The 22,504-nt window shown below is 46.4% G+C and overlaps 2 protein-coding genes across 2 annotated transcripts in view; one reads left to right on the plus strand and one right to left on the minus strand.

Moving 5' to 3' along the window:
* PGAM5 (PGAM family member 5, mitochondrial serine/threonine protein phosphatase) overlaps positions 1-7,106 on the plus strand; it is a 175,490-nt gene extending 168,384 nt beyond the window's left edge. Inside the window, exon 6 of the mRNA XM_085633372.1 lies at positions 6,963-7,106. Coding sequence (XP_085489498.1) covers positions 6,963-7,091 — 129 coding nt within the window. The 3' untranslated portion in view covers positions 7,092-7,106. The remainder of the gene's footprint in view (positions 1-6,962) is intronic.
* ANKLE2 (ankyrin repeat and LEM domain containing 2) overlaps positions 1-22,504 on the minus strand; it is a 115,210-nt gene that overhangs the window by 12,355 nt on the left and 80,351 nt on the right. Inside the window, exons 10-12 of the mRNA XM_085633366.1 lie at positions 21,957-22,150; positions 20,970-21,723; positions 20,348-20,479 (exon numbers count right to left, since the gene is read on the minus strand). Coding sequence (XP_085489492.1) covers positions 20,348-20,479; positions 20,970-21,723; positions 21,957-22,150 — 1,080 coding nt within the window. The remainder of the gene's footprint in view (positions 1-20,347; positions 20,480-20,969; positions 21,724-21,956; positions 22,151-22,504) is intronic.

The following is a 22,504-nucleotide window of genomic DNA, read 5'->3' on the forward strand; positions in this document are numbered from 1 at the left end:
CTGGTCTGGAGGGCACAGGCCTGGTTCCCGACACTGATGGAGTTGTCGTGGGATTGCCCGATTCTACTGCCCTCATTCCCTTCTATTCTCAAGGATCCCCAGGGGGGCCTTCATCGTCTAATGCTTCAGGGCCATTTGCAACTCATGGAGTGGAGGATTTCAGGGGACGTTGGAAAGACAACCAACTTTTTTCAGAAGCTGCACACCTCATCCAACCGGCATGGGCATCAGGAACGATCAAGAGGTATCGCTCGGCTTGGCGACGATGGCAACGTTGGTGTCTGGAGAGGTACGTGGATTCCATGGGGGCACAACTTACCCATATGTTAAATTTTTGGGCGGAATGGTCTCAGGAGGGCCTGGCTTATCGGACGGTTAACTTTTCGTTCGGCCATCTTCGTGGGCCACTGTGAGATTGATGGCAGGCCAGCAGGAGAACACCCCTGGGTGTGTAAGCTGATGCGCGGCATCCGGTTGTCTAAACCTCCTGAGCCTAGGTATTTGGGCCTGTGGGATGTCAACCGGGTCCTGCGGCTCTTGTTGGGTTGGCAGGATAATCAATAGCTCTCCCACAAGGAATTGTCGGCTAAGTTAGCCATTCTCCTCTGTCTCAGCTCATGTAAAAGAGTGTCAGATGTCAGAGTTCTGGACATTACAGCTAGGGTTTTTACTCCGGAAGGAGTTACATTTACCATTGCTCGGAGGACGAAAGCCAATAACCGGTCGGTATCTTAGCCTTCTTTTCCGGACCACCCTAAGTTGTGTGTGGTGAGGTGCATTAAGGCTTATGAGAAAATTACCTCGGAACTCTGGCTCCCCCGCAGAGAGAAAGTTGCTTATTGCCATGCAGAAACCTTTCAAAGCGGTTTCTTCCCCTTCCATCGCCTGGTGGGTACGGTGGGTTATGTCTGAGGCAGGAGTGGATGCAAGTAGGTTTGGTGCACATTCCCCGAGGGGGGCCATGGCATCTAAGGCTATTCAGGTGGGTGGTAGGTTGGAAGACATCATGAATGAGACCGATTGGTCTTCTGATTCTACCTTCAAGAGATTTTACTATAAACCTATCTCAGAGGCAGCGTTTGCTGGTCGCGAGTAAGCTTTGAATTGCATAATCCTCGCCTCCGTCCTGCCATAGAATGAAAAATGTCCTAGCTTACGAGATGAAAGTTTCAATTCTAATAAGGACTAGGAGGCGAGGGTTATCCCTCCCTGGGATCAATTTCATTATCTTCCCACCCTGGAGGTTTTTTTGTTATTAGTAAATCCTTACATCTTTGTTGTTGATCAAAGTATTTACATGTGTTGTTATTGCTCCGCTGCCTATGTCATTGCATTTGGTGCATTTGCCATGTTATTTTCTGCATTAGTTCTGTTTCTCAGGAGTATTGTGATGGTTTCGGTTTACAAGAGCTGGATAACGGAGTTGTTTCTATTTTACAGGGAATGATCAAAAGTTCGAATGAGGCAGTAATACCAGCTTAACATCCTCCAGTGAAGAAGAGGAAATGGAAGGGACGTCATTGGGATATATACTGTGGACTGTCTCAGGATTGGACTGTGATTACCATAGAGACTACCTCCCCCCCCCTGTGGTTCATGGGATGTGTAGCCTGTCATGTTTCCTGTGTTTATAGTGTTTTTTTACTTTGATCTTTAAACCTGCTATGCATAATAAAGTGAAGGAAGATGTGCATAATCCTCACCTCCTAGTCCTTAATAGAATTGAAACTTTCCTTCTCGTAAACTAGGACATTTTTCATTCAAATTTGTGTGTAACTTTTCCAAACTACATTTCCCATGAACATAAGGGAAACCAAAAAACGGTTGTCCATTCCTTCCTCAATGTCCACAACGCATAATCCAAAGTAATCTTTCTTCTCTGCTTGAACTCCCTCTTTCTCAGCACCCAGTTAAGTTCTCTCCCACCATCTCTTTTTTCTCTCTCCTCAGACTGTGTGTGGATTGTGACTTTAACAGAAAGTAATTCTTATTGCTATTCTATGGTTCGCTGCCATTAGGCGGTGTCTGTATTTTCTCTTGCAGATTCCTGACCGGATTGTGGGACCGCATTTGCGCTCCTCAACCAACCGGGCCCCATTTGTATGTTTGTGCGGCTTGCGCCCGCAAGAGGGCTCTGCTGCGGTGCGTCTCGCTGGCTCCGCACATGTCTTTTACCAAAGCGCGTTGCCGGAGCCTGCGAACCACCGAGCCTTGTCCCCCGCTGTTCAGGCTGACGTCCGGCAAAACCGGGTCTGTAGTCATGCATTTGTTTCACTCTTATGCCCCCAGTAGGGGTCTGTACTGCGAGTCGCACTCGTGCCGACGCCCTCCAGGGCTGTACGTGCACTTGAAGCTCAGAGGCCTCTTTGGAACACGTCCCGGACTGCGTAGTCCGTGAACACCAGGCCAGGTGCGTGCCCCCGAGACTGGTGCCCTGATCAGGAGCCTTTGGCCACCCACATCTGTCTGGAGACATCCCTTTACTTGTATTCAAAGAGGATTATACTTATAAGGGGCATTTGATTAATTCAGGTATGGAGGAACTGTAGGCTACTCATGAGGAGGGGGATCCCCTAGCCTATTTACAGTGGGATGAAGATTTTTAAGAGGCAATTGACACCTCAGTCTATAGAGGAGTCAATAAACTGACGGGCCTATGGAGCAGCACCTCTGATAGGATTGCGCAGGAATGTCCCAAATTGGCTAAGACCCAATCCCCGGCTCCTGAGAAGCCCCAACCTCTAGAGGCTGCCCCAAGGGAAGTTCCCCCCACACCCTCTAAAAGGAAGGGTGCCGGGTCTGGTGCTCAGTGGACTAAAGCAGCCACTGCAGGAGCCTGTGTTCGACCTCATGGTCACAGGTTCAAATCCCGGTGAGTCCACTCAGCCTTTCATCCATTGGAGGCCGATAAAATGAGTACCATTGAGTTGGGTAACAAACATCTGTTATTCAGCGCCAGGACACCTACTGATAATCGTGCGCTTTACAAATACACCTGTTATGTTATAGGGAGATGTTTGTGCGCCTTAAACAGGGCTTTCCAGCCAAGTCGCCCACCTCAAGAGGCCCCACTTGAACATGCCCCCTCTTTCTCTGAAGGCCCCTCCACAAATCATTGGTGAAGACTGCCCGAAATTGCCTCAAAGTGCTCGCGCCCCAACCTAGAGGGTTAGGTTGCCCTCACCCCAGAAATAGATTCAAAGATGGCCTCCTTCCTAGCAACTATATGAGAGACCCTAAAAAGCGCATAGATAGGTCATGGCGCACATGCACGACAAGTTATTGAACGCCATTGGTCCTATGGCTAAGATCTTGACATGGAGGAAGAGGCCAAGTGAACAGGCTCACTCATATCCCCAGAGGTCCTCTCGAATTGGGCGCAGTGCACAGTACTTTTTATGGGGAACGGGAACTGCGCTCTGTCAACTAAGCGGCATTGCTCTTTGCTCATCAAGCTTGACCCCAAGCTGGGTGACCTTGCCTCCTCTGAGACAGGGGCAGTGACGCAGGGGGCACTGTTCTGTGACCTCGCTCTGTAAAAGAAAAGAACTTGGCAAGTTCACAGACCTTCACGTTGCTAAATAAAGCACAGTCTAACATCAAGCGCATATTCACCCCTTGGGTTTTCCAGGGGGCAGGTCGAGGCAGGGGTCAGTTTACCGGCCGTCCATCTTACCAAATCCCTGCCAGAGGACAAGGCTCTCGGGCAGCCAGTACCAGAGAAATGCACGCTGACAAGAGGACAACGCATCCGCAGTAGAGGAGGATACAGAGGACAGGCTGGTGGTGCAGGCGCAAGCAGTGTCATTCCCTCCATGCAGATCATGGTGGGAAGGCATCTGGCGGGCTTCACCCCAGCCTACGCTTCTATCACCTCTGACGCGTGGGTGTTGAAGACCGTACAAGGTCAGCCTTCACAGATTACCTTCCCTAGGCCCATCTGTATCTCTGCCTGAGACGCAGCGCTTATAGACGAAGAGGTCTTGGCTCTCTTCCACAAACTAGCTATTGGTCAGTTAGTCCTGCATCCCGATGGGTTCTTAGGCAACATTTTCCTGATCAACAAATCAGGCGGCGGGCGCAGGCCAGTTATGAATCTACGGGACTTCAACGAGTGGCTGGTTTACTGCCACTTCAAGATGGAGGGAATTCATCTCCTTAGGGATGTGTTGCTTTCCTCGACCTGGATGCTGCGTCTAGACCTGAAGGACGCTGATCTGTCCATTCTGGACCGTCTCCCTCTGCACCCCATAATCACAGATTTCTGCAATTTCAGTGGGGGCCCCAGATTTTCAAGTTCACCACACTCCCTTCCGGCCTATCGTCAGGCTGTGGTGCTCACCAAGGTCCTCAGGCTAGCAGTGAAGTTCCTCGGGGCACCAGGCATTCGGTTAATCGTTTACCTAGACAACAGATTGCTCATGGCTCAATGCACCTGGAAATTGACATCACAGCTCCAAACTGCAGTGAACCTTTTGCAGGAACTAGGGTTTGTAATCAACAAGTAGTAGTCTCTTCTCTCCCCCACCCAAAGAGCAACCTTCTTAGGTTTCATCGTGGAGTCCACGTTTGTAAGGTCTCGCTCCTGGAAAATGGCGAAAAGAAGACAAACTCAACCAGCTGTTAGCCAAGTCTCACATGTCTCTCAGGCAGATTGCCCACCTGGTAGGCCTCCTCTCTTCATCCATACAGACAACCTTTCTGCGGCCTCTTCACTATGGGGCCATACAGCGTCTGAAGGTACACTACTTGTGGAGAGGACCGACATATGCCCAATTGGTGTCTCTGACGGATGAAGCCAGAGAGGTGGCTTACTCATATGGAGGCATGGAATGGGGGAGCGATCTTCAGGTTTACTCCCGATTTGATCATCGAATCAGACACCAGCATGTCTGGCTGGGGTGCACGCTGTGGATATTTCTCCACAGGAGGAGGTTGGTCCTCGAAGAGCAGGGCCTACACATCAATTGCTTAGAACTCCTTGCAGGGTCATTCGTGGTCAAGTGTTGGGCCATGGATTGAATCCAGTACTGCGTCCTGTTAGAGACGGACAATGTCTCAGCAGTGAGATATATCAATCACATGGCTGGTTGGGGAGACAAGGTCCCGGATCCTGGCAGACATGGCAAAGGATTTCTGGAATTTGTGTCCGGAACATCACATCTCTATCACGGTGGAGTACCTTCCTGGTCGGTCCAACGGGGTAGTGGATTGGCATTCCAGGCATCTGCAAGACTCCAGCTTAATGAAGCAGAACCCTCCGGTCTTGCTATGGATTGCCGGCGCCCGGGCCCCTTCTCAACTGAATCTCTTTGCGTCTCGTCTCGATCACCAGCTACCATGGTTCTTTAGCTGGAGGCCGGACCCTAAGGAGGCAGCGACGGACATGTTTCTCCAGGATTGGAGTAAGGAACGGGGCCATGTTTTCCCCCCTTCTCGATGGTCACCTGGTCATCAGCTTAGATCCATCAGCAAGTGACAGAGGTGGTCTTGATCACCTCCATTTGAAGGTCACAAGTGTGGTTTCCAGTTTTTCTGGAACTTTCCGGGGATTCTCCAATCAGACTCCCCCCTCTGTTTCCACACATTCTCCTGGATCCAGATCAGTGACGCATTGGCTATTGGAGGGTTTCCTCCAGTTGATGGTGTGGCGGAATAAAAAGGCAACGTTGGACGCTCCCAGGCCTTTTAAGCAATGCTGAGTTCCTCCTGTTCAAGGCCTGGCCAGACAGTATGACCAAACTACAGTTCATCCTGGACTAGATGGGTTTGTTGGAGTCTGCGACGAGGTCTGGATTCCGTGGTCGAAGTGGTACTGGTCTGAAATTTTCTATCCAGCCTGGCGGAGCAAAGGCTAGCATACCTTTTGGTGAACGCATTTAGATCCACTATATCAGCAGGGCATGCCCCCATAGATGGGGTTTCGGTAGGGGACCACCCCTTTGTTTGCTGACTGCTTAGAGGCATCCACCTTTTCCTCTCTCCGGAACCGCGTTCTTAAATGTTGTGGGATGTGAATTTAGTTTCTAATCTTTTCCTGTCTTGGCAGTTGGACAGGTATTTATCCAGGAAGGGGTTTTCAACCAAATTGGTGATGCTGTTATGCTTTGTTTCATTCAGGCAGGTTTCAGATGTGCGAGCATTAGATATTTTGGCCAGGGTATTCTCCCCAGATGGGGTGGTCTTTAAGGCGAATATTTTACTCTGCATTCAGTGATTTTCCCAAATTGTGGTCTGTGCGTTTTCTCAAGGCATATGAAAAGATGACACAAAAGGTCCGCCCTCCGGGAGAAAGGCAGCTTGTCATAACATTGAGAAACACATATAAGACAGTATCCTCCCCTACAATAGCCCAATGGGTCCGTTGGGTGATGCAAGAAGCAGGCACAGATACAAATTGTTTGGAGCACACTCTGCAATGGGAGAAATGGCCTTCAAAGCCTTCTGCCTCTGGCACGTTTGGAGGACTTAATGCAAGCAGCAGACTGGTCCTCAGACTCTACCTTCAAGAGGTTTGACTTTAAACCAGTGGTGGAAGTGGCCCAGTAAGTGGTAAGATTTGAACTGGCATGATTTTCGCCTCCAGTCCTGACAGAATGAAAATTTGCCTAACAATGTGAAGGTAAGTTTCTTTTTTATTTTTTTTTTTGAAAACCTTTATTGACAGTTCAATAAGAACAAGTATGGGCCTACAACCCCCCAGGGCCGGCCGCTAAGCAGTGAAGGTAAGTTTCAATTCTATTAAGGACACGGAGGCAAGGATTATCCCGCCCGGCAATCAACTAAGATGCGAACCCTCCAAGTACAGTATTAAGTAAGCTTGTCATTTGAAATATTACAGTTTTCTATTATGGTAGTTAACCCGGTGCATTTTTCTCCCGTTGTATGAATCAGTCTTGCAATGCGACCTGTCGACACAAAGGAGGGTCAGAAACGAGTACTGAAATTACGTGTCTTTGCAGGAAACGACGGATCAAAACAGGATTTGTGAGACTGAACTTTTGGCGAGATTCATGCAAAGAAAGAGGGGGTCCAAGCAGAGAGGAAGGACTTTGTTGGGTTCTGCATTGTGGACATGGAGGAAGGACTAACTATTTTTTTGTTTGTTTCTCTTATGTTCATGGGAAATGTAGTTTGGAAAAGTAAAAAAAATAAATGGCTGCTGTGTGACAATATTGAATTAAAGCAAAGGAAGATAAAAGCATAATCCTCTCCTCCATGTCCTATGCCACCTCTGCAAGCTGATATAAGTTATTTTCTGATCTCCGGCTGCAACATCGGATAGAAATCAGAATACTTCTGTGTGCAAATCTCTCGATTGGGATTTTGTTAATGGATGGTATAGGTCCATTTCACAGAACGGGGAGGAGGGCGGGTTGGTGACGAACCCGGTTAGATAAGAGTGTTAGAAAAGGTGTTACTAAAGAGAAGTAACTTGTTCGTCTGATAGAAACTTCTATATCTGCAAATTTCTGATCTTGTGGCCATCAAAGCAGTACCTCCCTAAGTGGTGGGTCTGTGGAATGGCATCGACCAGAACATCTACAGGACAGATGTGATGAAGTGCCCATACCTTACGACCTAACAATCCAAGCAGTAGTGCTTTGTGAACGTTTTGAGGAACGCCCATGAGGGAGTCTGGAACATGTTGGAGACTGGCACTCCACGGGCCAGCACAGTGATAGCAGCCTCCGCTCTAGTGGAATGAGTGCACAAGCCTTCTAGGAGCTGCATTTTGGCTAGCTTGTAGCAGTTTTTAATACATAGCACAATCAACTGGGTGATGGTTCTCTTTTGCACCGTTTTTAGGTCTCGCCTGAGCCAGCGCTTTAGCGCTGCTCTGGCGAGAGTTTTAGTAAGCGGCATTTGGAAGTGCAAACTAGTGTTTCTTTGAGGCCTCCACCTACAGTGCATGTGCGCCGGGCGTGCGCACCATTTGTCGTCCATCGTGATCACTTTCGCGGCTGCTTTGATATTCTCAGTGAGCCGCGCGGCCACTGAGAACATCAATGCGGCCGCGAAAGTACACACCATGCTACCCCCTCCCTTATCCCACTTCCTGCTACACACACTCACGCACCACTTACGGGCGATCGCTGCGAAAGCGGCCAACGCTTGTGGTAACATGGCGCCCGCCTAAGCAAATTCTTTTATGTGCACTAATGCCCAGCGACAATTACTTATTCACTAACATGGCGCCAGCTCCGGGTGCAAATTATTTATTTACCAGCATGCTGCTTTACTCGCAGACAGGCAATATCACGGGCTCTTGGTCCACGTTTAAAAAGCAGCAGCGGCGCTGCTGAACAACTTTTGCTGCTACTGATCAACTGCATGTTTTAAGAGGTGGGTGGGGTGGGAGGGAGCCCAGCAAGACCGAGCCTCTGCCCCCCCATTGCAACATGCTGTAAGAACTCCTCGCAGACGTCTCTTCCCACTTACTAAAGGAGACAATTACTTATTTGCTAACGTGGCGCTAGCGCCAGGCGCCAATTACTTATTTACTAGCATGCTCCTTTGCTCGCAAACACGCAATACATTTATGGGCACGGGCGCCACACTTTGTTTCATGGCACCCGCTTTCATGCAATCTCTCTTGTTCCACTTTAAACAAGCATTGGCATAGCCAATAGGTCTCGCTTTTGGGACCTTATAAGTATTTAGTTTTGCAGCACAATATCCTTGGTGCAACAACATCAGCTGTTGCATGGCTAAACCTTGTACCTTATAAGTGTTTAGCCATGCAATAGTTGATGTTGTTGCACCAAGGATATTGTGCTGCATAACTAAAGACTTAAAAGGTCCCAAAAGCGAGACCTATTGGCTATGCCAATGCTTGTTTCCCTTTGCACACCAGAGAAGCTCAGAAACAGTTGATAGTCTAGGCGATGATGTGTAGTTTGATCAATATGAAAACTGAATGCCTTGTTAGGGTCAAGATAGTTAAGTCGTTCCTCCTCCTTAGAGGTGCGAGTAGGAGTGCAGAAATCTGGCAAGGTGATGGATTGCCAGATTTAAAAGGGCACAACTAACTTCGGTAGGAATGCTGCTTTTATCTGGAGGACCAATTTGTCCTGGAAGAACAATGTGTATGGCAGTTGGATGGACAGAGCCAGGAGTTCACTCGCTCTCCTTGCAGCGGTAATGGCAAGGATGAACACTTTGATCGTCAACAGGCATATAGTAAAGCTGTGTATCAGTTGAAAGAGTGCAAATCAGACAGGTGAGAACCTAATTTAGGTTCCACTGCGGCATTACAAAAAGGTGTTGAGATGTAGGTGGGAACATGTGGGTCAGCCCTTTCAAGAAATGCATCAAAAGTGACGGCTCATCTGGCAAACATAATGCAGCCTTTACATAACCCTTATCTGTTGCCACAGCAAGGCCTCGCTGTGCTAAAGACAGACAAAATATCAAGATGTCAGACAACTGAAGTCAAGGGTTGAATGTTCTGGGGTGAACACAAGGCAAAAGAACTTCAAGCGTCCTGCGTATATCGTTTTGGTGGATGGACACCTGGCTGTTATGATGACACCAACCACTAAGAGAAAGATCAAAAGCGATCAATTGTCACCCCTTCAATCTCCCCACAAGTAGATGCAAATTGTGTAAGCTTGGATGCAAGACCCAGCACTGCTGCTATGACAGAAGATCTTTTTGAAGGGGCAGCCCAACCGCAGGACAATGCTCATGGCCAGATGTTCCTGGTAGCACATTCTTCTCACCCAATCTGGGGTCACTCGGGTTGACTTGGGCCTGGTCTTTCTTGATCTCTTTTAGACAGAGGCAGAAACACACAGGATTCCTGAGCACCAGCTGAGATGGAAAGCCTCTCTCCGAAAGAACTACCTTGGAAACCAATATGTAAAAACACTGACACGGTGGCGAATAGATCAAGCCAGGGTTCTCCCCATCGTTGGAAGATTCACAGTACCATCTCAGAGTTTAACTACCATTCATGATCAGCTGGCACCAACCGCTGAGTTTATAGCCCCAATATTTAAAGATCCTGCCAGGTACTGGGCAATCTGGGAAATGCCCTGAACGTTCAGCCACTTTCAGAGATATAGACTCCTAGCACAGGATCCACAACACCACTTCGCCCAGTTTTCTGCAATACCATGTAGCAGTAGTGTCTTCTGTGAGAACCTGCACCTGTCCCCCCCTCATGGAATGCCTTCAGTAAAAAGCAAATTGCTCGAAACTCCAGCTTGATGCGACAGCAAGTCACCATCGGAGTTCTCTGATCACCACCTCTCCCAAGTGACCTCCCCAAAGAGCACCGATGCATCTGTCACAACCATTGGCTCTGGGAGGTCCAAGGAGAGGTGTCTGCCACTGGTCCAATTGCAGTTGAGCAGCCATAACTGCAGGCCCCCTCTGGCACCTTCCTGGACTCCAATAAGTCACCATAATGCTAAGTACACTGAGTCTTCAGATCCCACTACAGAGCCCACATTTGCCACACGGTCTACAAGCAGGATACAGAAGGCCAAGAAGCCTCAGAGCCACCCTCACTGAGACCCAGGGTTGAAACACTGGGATCATAGCCTGAATGTCCTGGACTCGTTGAGGCAGACAAAAGACTAGCACCATCTACAGGCCCCAATGAAGGGAAGCTGTTGTGAAGGAGTAAGGTTTAACATTTGGAGGTTGATGGATAAGCCCAGCCATGTCAGCTATCGTCAGGAGGTAGCTTACGACTGCTTGAGGTGAGCCCTCTTTTTTTGAAGTATGGGAAGACTTCAAAAAACCTTCGCGGATGGGCTGAAGATCTGAAGTGCACATTACGCTCCCTGGTTCAACGAAACATTGGTGGCTAAAAAGAATAGCAGTAAAGTGCTCGAATGAGCATGAAGGAAAGCTTATGACACTCTAGCTTAAGTGGGTTATATGAGTGCAGTAAATCTATCATGAAATGATCAGAAAATCTCAGGTGGAGTTCTTTTCCAATAAAATTATAAAAAGTATTAATCCGGCAAAATAAATATGCTCTACTGTCAACAGTGTGGCAACATCCGTAGAGATGGAGGCCTCGGTCATTGTAAACAAACTAGCTGACTTTGTCGAAAAGATCAACGACATCTATTCACACTTTTCAAAAAGTGACATATCTGAAGCAGTGGACAGCCTTTGCTCAATAGATGAGCCACGGCATATGGCACAAGTGAATGAATTTGCCTTACTTCACAGCCTCGCTAACTGTTCTTTGCAATCAAGTTAAACCGGTTTCTCCCGATGACCCAATTAAACCTGAACTCACTATAAAACTCCAATAATGTATTCTACTGTTCCTTTTAGAGATTGCCAATCTTTGTCATCTGCAACGATACCTAGGAAATGGAAGCATGCAAAAGTAATTCTCTTTCTGAAAAAAGCATCCCCCAACACGGCTGAACCTGAAAAATGCCATCCTATTTTCCTGCTACCTTTTTTAGCCAAAGTAGTGGAGAAAATGTAAAGTCTTCTGTCCAAGTTCCTAGAGGAAAACCAAACTTTTGGACCAATCCAAAAAATAGCTTTAGACTGTCTCATAGCACGGAATTTGCACTTCTAGCGGTGATGGAAGCACTTCGTAGCACAGTAGATGAAGGTAGCTCATCTGCCCTTATTCTCCTAGACCGGAGTGCTGCCTTTGATAGTATTGCATATGGTGCTTCCCTGGAGCCTTCATGATATAGGGATACGAGGTAAGGCGCTAATGTGCTTTGCCTCCTTCCTAAGCAACCAATCCTTGAAAGAAATATCCCGCCTTTTTCTTCTTCACATAGAACCTTGCAACACGGTGCTCCACAGGGCTTTGTGTTGAGTCCTACCCTGTCTAACATTTATGTCAGATCATTAGCAGAGGTTGTGAACTCCTTCATGTTTCTTTATTTGTTATGCTGACGATACTCAACGTATTGTTGCACTCTCTGCAGATGCGACAAAAGATATAACTAACTTTGGGGAATGCATGCTTGTAGTAACCAGTTGGATGGAACATAACTGCCTAAAGCTGAATGCTAATAAAACGGAGATCCTCCTGCTGGGGAAGCATACCCAGTTTATGGTGGCCGGAAGGCTTCAGTTCTCCCCATAAGACGAAACCGGTCATAAAGAATTTAGGCATATGGTTGGACGACATACTACTTCGAAACCCAAGTTAGAACACTAGTGGCAAATTACTTTGGCCCCTTTGAGAGGACTCAAACCAATCATTGGTTTCTTCCAACTTCAAAACCGGAAGTTGATCAAGAGGCTACAGTTTGTCCAAAATGCCACTACCAGATTACTCTTTTCTCTCCTCAAATTTTGTTCCGCCTCCGGGCTCCTTCAACTTCACTGGTTGCCTATTGAAAAACGTATACAATTGAAAGCCTTGAGCAAGGCGCACAGGATCATGTATACACTAGGTGCCCCTATTCTCATTGGACTTGCTTGGCTGATTAATATCTGTCCCTTATTCCACACTTCAAAATAACGAGATCAGGAGGCCGTTCTTTCTCTGCCCCGGCCCCAGCCCTATAGAAGAACATGCCCCTACTTTTAGGGAACAAACAGAAACATCTTAGCTTCAGGAAACAGCTCAAAATGTGGTTATTTGCAGTTTAAATTCCATGCTGCTTTTTTACAGTAGTCTTGTCTTCTTTGCTGTTCTATTGTTGCGAGATCTCCAAGGAGTCTACTTGTTCTACTCAGTGTGAAATGCCTAGATATCACACTGGGACATTTCCTGGATGCACTCAAAATGCACCCTCAGTGGCACTAGGGTGGCCGGGTGCAGAGGCCCACTGTTAGCCTATGGGGACAGTCGGTTGTTGGCTGCTTACAAGCAGGCCACAAGGTTGAGGGAGCAAAGCTCCTAGGGGTGAGGTTAGGGCAAAGGTGGATCCAAGATCGCACACAAGGTGCACCCACGGTGCACCCACAGCACAGGAGCAGCCGGGTGCTGGATCGACGGCGGGAGCCCTATTAGTTTCAATGGGGAAGCTCCAGTCAAAGCAAACACTTCAGGGTCGGTCACGAAGATCTTTTGGAGGCAACCACCAGTTGGAGAGGTAAGTTGGGATGTCGAAGGATGCTTGGACACTGTCGTTTTGGCCACCTAAGGCCTTGGGGCGTCGGGTGAAGGGGTGTCTTTTGGCGTCGGGTTTTCCTTACAGGCTACGGTCGCAGTCGGGCGTGGGCAGGGTGGGGCCTTCAGATAGAGGCTACAGGCGTTTTCAGGAGGCTTGAAGTAGGTCAGGGATAACGAGATCCCAGGTCAGGATTGCCAGGGAGACCTCCTTGTGGTGTTGGGCCACTAACTCGGGCCGTGGGCGCTGGGTGCAGACTCGCGGATTTGGCCGGAGCCAGAGTCTGTTGGAGAGCAAGTCTGGTGCTCACGGGAGACAGACTCTTGGTAGGGAGGCAGGACAGGTCCTCCGGGTTCTGGGTGGGCTGCTTAATACGCCAGGGTTTTGCTGGAGCAGGAAGTGGTCAGAACAGGCCAGTAGGGCTCGGAACAAGTCAGTTGGTCACCTCCTATTCTTTTTTCAGCACGGCTCTTTGGTCCTTCTTCTCTTCCTCTTGTTTGTCTGAGGAGGCAAGGTTCGGGGTTGCCCCTAAATACTACATTTAGGGGCGTTTCAGGGAGGTACAGGTCGAGATCAATGGGTCTCTTCCTTTGGGTGGGTGCACCCCAGATTATTCTACCCTCCAGTGGGAGGGGGGCATAAGCTTCGCTCTGGTTGGATGGGTCCCCTCATCTTCAAGATGGCGGTGACAGTTGTGCTTCGCCTCACCTCCCCCACTTGAGGGGTAGGGTTGGCAATGGTGGGCACACCTCTCCTCCTTTCTTGGTTTTCCTGTCAATTCTCCTGCCCAAAGTGGGGGTCCGAACCGGTTGGGCCAATTGCTGGGAGCAGCAAATGGCTGGTTCAGCTCATAAAGTCAGCAAGCCTTTGAAGCTTCCCCTTCGTGAACCCTGCCCATCCTGGGGGAGGAGGCTTGTCACCTCTGTCCAGGATGTGCTTTGTTTCAGGACCCCGAGAGCGGGAGTCTCTCGACCCAGGGGTCCAGAAACATGTCTGGTGGTAGCAGTTGGCAAGCAGCAAATCAGCCAGGACACTAGAGTTAGGTCGTTTTTCAGGGGACATCTCTAAGATGCCCTCCAAATGCATTGGACCTTAAATCCCACACTGGCATCAGAGTGGGTTTAATGTACTGAGAAGTTTGAAATCAAACTTCCCAGATTTCAGTAAAGCTGTTATAGTGCTGTGGAGTTCGTAATGACAAACTCCCAGACCATATACTTCTTTAAGGCTTTACTGCACTTACAATGTCTAAGAATGGACTTAGACACTGTAGGGGTACATGGCTCCTGCACCTATACCCTCACCAGTGGTATAGTGCACCCAGCTAGAGGGGTGGCTTACCTATGCGATAGGCAGTGGATTGTAGGCATGGCACACAGGGATGTGTGCCATGTCGACTCTTCACTTTGCTCTGCCTCAAAACACACAGCCTGAAATGGCAGTGTGGGTGTGTTGAGGTACAAGGCCTCGAAGGGTGCCACAATAAGCGATGGCCTTCCCTGGTCACAGTGCCCTTGGTACCCATTGTACCTTTTACAAGGTATCCTAATGTGGTCAGAAAGTTGCCAATTGTGTTTGCAACAGTACAGTTTTAGGGAACGAACATAGGCCCAGGGTACCTGGTTGGCAGGAACCCAGGGCACTCAGTCAAAGAGCATCAAAATCAGACAAAAAGTGAGGGGCAACCATGCAAAAAGTGGGGCACTGGACCCATGAAAGGCTTTAAAAGCTACGCAAAGATTTAAACCAGATTCTTTGCTTAAGTGGCAGCCAGTGCAACTACTTCAATGCGAAAGAGGCAGAGGCTCTCCAAGTTCTATTCAAGGCAAGTTTAGCGGCTGCAATCTTGTCCCTTAACAGACGATGTAAAAGATACTCCGGTGCATCCAGAAGATGAACATTGCTGTAGTCCAGGTGGCTAAGAATGACGCTACAGACAACCAAGTCTCTGGAAAAGGGATGAAGCACCGGCAGGATCTTTCATGGGGGTTTCAAGAGCACAAAACAAGTTCCTGCAGTTGTATTCACAGGACTTTCCAAACTAAGTTTATCATCAAAGATTCTTCTCCCAGTCTTGGAAACAATTATAGAGACAGTCACCTCAGTCTGTAATACCACATTTAGAACAGGTATTTATCCAGGTAGCCTAAAAAACACGACAATCAAACCGCTTCTGAAGAAACCCTCCTTGGATAAAGAAGAACTTAAGAATTATAGACCTATTGCAGGATTACCATTCCTGGCAAAAGTGCTTGAGAAAGCAATAAATCTCCAACTGGCAGAATATATAGAACAACATAAACTGCTTGATGATACACATTTCGGCTTTCGGAAGCTGCATGGTACGGAGACTGCCTTGATCAAAGCCGCAGATGACATCAGAGTCATCAAAGACCAAGGGGGGACTGCAGTATTAATACTGCTAGACCTCTCGGCAGCGTTCGACACGGTCAACCACTCCATCTTGATTGACCATGTCGGTAATCTAGGCATTCAAGCAAAAGCCAGGAACCTGCTTGCCTCCTTTTTATCCGGCAGAACACAGGTGGTAACACTAGGCCCTTTTAAATCTGCTAGCCTGGTGTTGCCCTGTGGGGTTCTGCAGGGCTCATCCCTAAGCCCGACACTATTCAATATTTATGTGTCTGACCTGGCTAGGGTTATCAAACAACACCGGATGAGCCTGACCTCTTACGCAGATGATTCCCAGCTTGTGCTTGCCATTAAGAACAATGGGGAGGAGGTAGCAGTAAGGTTCCAGGAAGGTACGCTGGCAATCAGAGATTGGATGGCAGGAAATTGCTTGAAACTAAATTCGGAGAAAACGGAGGTGATCATTTTTGGAAAATTATCCCAAGAGTGGTCCCCCGTCTGGTGGCCTCCATCTATGGGAACACTGCCGACTCCGGTATCTAAAGTTAGAAACTTAGGCATCATCTTTGATGATCAACTTAATTTCGCCTCTCATGCAAATCAGACCGCCTCAATTGCATTTCAGAAATTAAGGATTATTAAAAAGGTTATTCCATTCCTACCTGACAATGCGGCAAAAACAGTAGTGAGCACACTAGTGTTGTCTTCCTTGGATTATTGCAATGGCCTTTTTGCAAATGCTCAATCCCGGGTGATAGCAAAAATGCAATCAATTCAGAATGCAGCGGCAAGACTGCTTTCTAAAACACCTAAATTTGATTCCATTAGTCAAACCATTAGGGATTTTCACTGGCTTACAGTCAGGAACAGGATCAAATTTAAGACCTTATGTCTTACTTTTAAAGCTTTAAATAAGCAAGGTCCACAAGTTCTTCAAGACCAATTGATCCTATACCAACCCACAAGAGCCCTGAGATCGACTACAAGTTTTCAAATCACTGTCCCGCGCACAAAAACCGTGTCTTGGGGAGACAGACGCTTTGTGGTAGCGGCTGCTAGAATGTGGAACATGTTACCATTACATAATAAACTAAGCCAAACTCTTCTTCAGTTCAGGAAATTACTGAAAACTTGGCTATTTAACCAATAACGATTCCCATTGGTTCTCCCTTTAACTCCCCCACTACTGATAAAGTCTTTTTTCCTTTCGATTCTGTTGAAGTCGTAGCGCCAAGACGCCTAAGGGCATATGTTGCACTTAATAAATTGCATAAATAAATAAATCTATTAGGGGCGGCTTTAAATGACATTGCCGTAATAGTCCGCTTTAGCCTTTATGATGCATAACTTATAATCGTTTAGGGCATCCTTAAGGACTCGTTTACTCTTCCTTATAGGCAGTACGCTATCTCCTTTCTAACTTTTTGCATCATTGTTGAAGTGACCTTAATGAGGCATTGTACCTGGGAGCAGAGATTTTCCTCTCTGAATTAATTTCTTTTAAAGGAATGACTCGATCAAGAGTTTCAATAATTCGATTCTCCAGGGTGGAAAGGTTATCTTTCACCGAGCACCCAGAGTCAGTGGTCGAAAAGGAAAAAGAGATTATCCAAGTAAAGCCTCCTAAGTTTATTCCAAGCTTTGCCATAGAATATATTGACTAAATGTCCTTTAGGTAGGCGAGCCACTCTGCTACACAATGCCACACCACACAGGGCTACCTCAATCCACAAAATGCCACTCCACACTAAAATGGTGTTTTTGGTGTAGAGCTGGGAAGCCCCGTTGCTGAGGCAGCCACACACTTGATAAATCATTTCAGCATAACTTAACAATTAGGCCAAAGGGGAGCAATGAAAACAAAGAACTCCTGGCCTACCCAAAACTGCAGGTAATGTTTGTGGAACTGCACGATTGGGATATGGAAATAGACGCCCTGTAAGTCCAATGCAACCATTCCATCTGCTGGATCCAGAGCAGACAAAACTTGGTGCAATGTGGGCATTCTGAATTTGTACTTCAAGAAGAAGGAATTTCAAAGGGCGCAGATCCAGGAAAGGACCGAGGCCTCCATCCTTTTTCGGCACCAGGAGATAAAAGTAACAGCCAATCCAAATCCCTAATGCCAGAACCCTTTCTATGATTCCTTGAACTTATTCTCAGAGAATGGACAACTGGACCTCTGGGAGGTGTTGCGATGTGGGTGGCATATCCGGTGGATGTGACAAGAAGGTAAGGAATAACTGTGTTCCACAATCTGGGGCACCCATTGGTAGGATGTGATGCTCCTCCACCTGGGGAGGTAGAAGGTGATGCAACTTTCCGATCGGGAGAGGGTGTGCTGCAGAGGGTAAATTAAAGCAGTTCTGCAGCCACCGGGCAGCAGATTTAGTACAACGGATTGGGAGGCTTGTTGCTGCGAGATACATACTAATGCGGTCTATGCAGATATCCCCTAACCAAGCCTCAAAAGGGGCAATTTTGTTGGGGGAAGTGGCGAGCAGGACGGGCGCGCCTAAAGAACGTGCAGTGAATTTCTTCTCTTTAAATCTTTCTAAAGCCAAGTCCGCATTCATTCCAAACAGCTTAGAGCTGTTGAAGGGGATGTCCATGAAGGATTGTTGAACATGGAAAGAGAAGCCCGTGGCGCAAATTCAGACCGGTCATCAATGCATCCCACTTGTTCCAATTGCCCAACCAGTCTTATCCAGGCCCGAGAAAATAGAGTACTTCGCGGAGTCCTGGCCATCTCAGATAAGGTGTTGTAGGGTTGGAAGTATTTCATCCAGGACAGCTGGCAAGATAGCTGACAATCTACCACAGTGCATGTGAGTATCTGCCAAAGAGAATTAGTATTTAAGGACCTGAGGGTCAAGACTGGCAAAAGAAAACATACGCTAGGAGAAAATCTCCATGCGCTTTTGAATGTCAGGGGTAGTTGTGGAGAACACGCTATGGTTCAGGTGTATAGTAGATGATTACACCGCTACTTACTCCAGAATGGGGTGTAAGAGTAGAAATCCGGATCCTCTGGATGCAAGTTTATAGGAAAGTAGATTATGTGGTGTGGTTGGAAGACCTCATCATGTAATAATGACACAAACTCTACCAGGTCCAGTCAGGTTTTTCAATAAAAGCTCAGTTCTGGGTAGCTGTGGCACAGAACAGTCAGACTTCGTCAAAGGAACAAGTGTAAAGCATTTAGAAGTAGCAAAACAGTCAATAAGTAAGAAACCATATTCAATGAAAATCGGACATCAATTTATAAAAATAGAGTATATTTCTATCTTGTCTTAAAATAGACACCAGAACAACAAAACATCTATTGAGGGGAACCGGAGATATGAATTTTCACATTTTTTCGCTCTTTGGAAATACAATAAAGTGTTGTAAGCAGCTGAATAGCTTTTAGCCAACTGGCTAAAAAGCCTTCTTCTCTTCACTTGAATGGGCCCCAACTGGTTGGGTGTCAGTGACAGGGACAACTTATGTCTAGGGAGACCCCTGTCAGGTTTAGCAGTCTCAGGGTTCTCAGTGTACTTTTCTCCTTTATTGTGGTCCAGCAAAGATGTGGTCCTGATGCTGCTGGGGATACAGGATGCTGAAAACATGATGCGAGTGTTCTTGGGGCAACCCATAAAGGGGAATCCAGCCCAAACTGAAAGGCCATAGAACCTGTGAATGGTAACACAAGCAACCCCAGGCAGCTTTTAGATCTGCTGGTGGCCACATCAACAAAAAGCAGCTTGAGCCCTGAATTCCCTGGTCCAATGTGCACTCAGAATCAAAAAACATTTCAAGGATGAGGACTAGCAAGGTTGAAAGATGCCTGGGGTTGCTTGTCTTTATAAGCAGAAGGAATATTATGAGGTAGTTCAGGCTGGACGGTCTCTTTTGAGGCAGGACAAAGACTGGTTTGTATATGACCGGTCCCTGTCTGCAAATAGTGAGCAAAGCAATCGTGAAGAACAGTCCAGAGAAATGACGAGTGGCTGACATTATATCAAGTACTCTTGCCATTCCTTTTATTTCCCCTTGGTGAGAACCCCATAAATGGGATAAGTATGCGCAGATATGTGCTGCAGCTCACTGTGCATTATTACTCAAGGTGCATCTTGCTGCTGATGCTCAACAAAACTAAAGATGTTTTAGATTTCAAAGTGAGGCAGCAGTTGTGATTTGCATGTGGTTGGTTTTGATCTGTAGTGAGAAATAAATGGAATGGAATATTCCCCACATTAATTACTGGAGATCAACAATAATCTCAAGGTTTCCATTAACATTTTTCCTTCTTTTCAACTCCTTTACTGGCAAAGGTCCTACAAAAAGTCAGTACACCAATTTACAAATGTCATCAAAATTCACCTATAAAAAAGGCGAAAAGATGTTGATCTACAAAAAGACAGCAAAATGGAAAAGCAGTGGAAGAAAGTCATTTTTTTTATAACAAAGAAAAGGGAAACAAGAAATATCTAAGTTACATGTTGTTGGGTATCTTAATTATAACTAAGAAGTCTGTGTATATTTGACCTCAATACAGGATTGTTAAATTACTGACTGGCAATATTGTCTGGCCTCCATCAGTATTAATTGTGAACTTTTCAGGATAAGAAGGAGATTAACATAAATGAAGATGAAAATCACAGACGAGCCTGCTGCCCACAACCATTGTCTATGCCTATGCCACGGAGACGCCTTTTTATGCGATATAATATTTCAGCGTCTCTGCCAAACAAGTTTGATAATTAGGATAATGATAGATGAAAAAAGCAGCAGTTCAAAAGCATGCATCAACTTCGAGTTAAACTAGTAGATCCCAGAAGCATAGCATCCGGCAGCACGGTATTGCATCCTTTAACACTAAAGCTGCATTATCAGGTTAGGTCTGTTTGATCTAGTTGCATTTGAGCATGTACCTTTGTCTGTCTGTGGCAGCATAAGAGAGAACAGTCTTCCTCCACTTGTAAACAGCAGGGTACTTTTGCATGTCAATCTCAACTGCTTGAACAGCTGTCAAAACATCATTGTCCAACTTAGATGGCTCGGCCCTGTAAATAAAATGTTAAGAAATTACAACAAAAAAAACCTTTTCAATACGTGATGGTAATACAAAGCACCAGAGAAAGGGCCAATAAACCAGAGGATACAGGAAAAGGGCATTTACTCTGGTCAAAGCTCCACCAGACAGTAAGCAAATAGTCACTCAAGGTCTCCCTCACCTTTAGCGACACACGTGCACAGTTTACAGCCCGGCAAACAGCAGAAGTTTCTTTCCACTCGATGCATTTACAATTTGTAAATAGGGCTTCTTTGTGGGATGATCTTAAAATCTCCAGGGGCCTTATTGAAATATTGAGGCCTATTAAAAGCACCATCTTTGACAGTTCAAATCTGTGCAGCGGAAGAAAATCTAGCTATCTTACCCACACTATACAAACGGAACAGTTGCTGTTGTAATGCACTTTACGTGCAGTGCCACACAAAAAAAAAGTCTAAATATTCAATACATAGAAGAAAAAAAATTAAATTGTGTCCTACCCGAGGAGAAAAGGCCCTTTAAAGCAGTCTTGTCGAGATGGAGTCTTAATGATGTATTGATGTGCTGCAGAGTCCGCTGACAAGTCCAGATTAGAACAGGACTGGGAGCCCTCATTCCAAAGGCAACCCCCTGCTACAAGTGAGCATACACCTTCTGTCCGTATTACTGCATCCCCAGAACTCCCTGCTGCAGAGAGTTTGGGGAAGGTAAGCTGCGTCAGGCCATCTCCATCTTCCAAGTCCTGTGAAATGTTCACTTCGTTTAGCCCCAGAGACAGCACCTTCTCATAATGCATTGATGCTCCATTCTCCGAAGTAGATGCAGATTTTCTCTGTTTCTCTGCACTTTTTCTTGCAGCCTCCTGGTCTGCAAAAGTCATTTTTTCAAATTCCGCCATAAGATTGGAGACTGGGGAGAGCAGACTCTCCTCTTTGCTCCTTGTACGTCTCCTGTCACTGGGAGTTATGTGTTCATTCTCAACAGTGTTGCAAAATCCATTCTTGCTAGCTGAAGGTCCCTTCTCATAATGGCGGCTGCATGGTGAAGCCATATCTAGAATGTTGGCATCATGCTCAATGGAGAGGATATCACACTCTGAAGGCCCCAGGAGTCCAAAACCAGACTCCTTTAAAGCTGCAGGCTGGCTCTTCAATGCAGCATTTTGACGATTTTTAATTTCTTCCAAACTCATGTCATCTTCCTCATCAAGGAACGCACCAACAGAAATGGAATTGCAAAACTTTTTACTCTTACCTGTAAATAAAATAGTGCAAATTATTTTCAATGTACAGGTAATCTAGCTACATGGCAATGCTTTGAGATTTTGGGTTGCATGCATTAGTCAAGGTACATAATTTACTCTTGAAGGGAAACTAGTAAATTGCAAATTTCTTTTTATAATTTACCCACAAAACTTCAAAAGCTTGACGGAACATACAAACCAGGCATTCAACCCTCCTTGCTTTATTACTGGTTTAAACATTTACCAGAAGGAGGAGGGGTTTTATATCGGTTGGAGGCTTCATTCTCTCCAGCCTCATGCAGGACCTTGTCACAGTCATCCCTCCGGCACAGGTAGTCTTCCAGCTTTCTAAGTCCATCCTGAGAAGACAGATCAACAAAACATCCGAGAAATTCCCAGTATTCAACCCACGGGAAACCCATCTCATGAGCTAACTCCCTGCAATAAACGAAAAAATGGGGTCAATTGAGAGGAGGTGAAAAGGAACATGCAACTGAACAGCAAATAATAAACAGGTTACTGCAGTTGCCATAACCACTGAATTTTGCGATAATGACAAATTGTTAACTCCAAGAACACTTTTGCATCTCTATGGAAACAGTACATATCTATAAGTAATAATGTTGTGCTTTCTAACTTTACGAAATCATCATCGCTTCAGAAATCCATGTCCATCAAGTTGTTCTATGAGTTAGCATTTAAAAACAATAACAAAGGAAAGGTGACAAAGTGATCCAAGATATACTTAGTATATACCCTTTGTATGGAGTGAAGGCAAGAGAGATTAACTAA

Source organism: Triturus cristatus, chromosome 11 (genome assembly GCF_964204655.1).
Source record: "Triturus cristatus chromosome 11, aTriCri1.1, whole genome shotgun sequence".
In the NCBI taxonomy this organism is placed as follows: domain Eukaryota; kingdom Metazoa; phylum Chordata; class Amphibia; order Caudata; family Salamandridae; genus Triturus; species Triturus cristatus.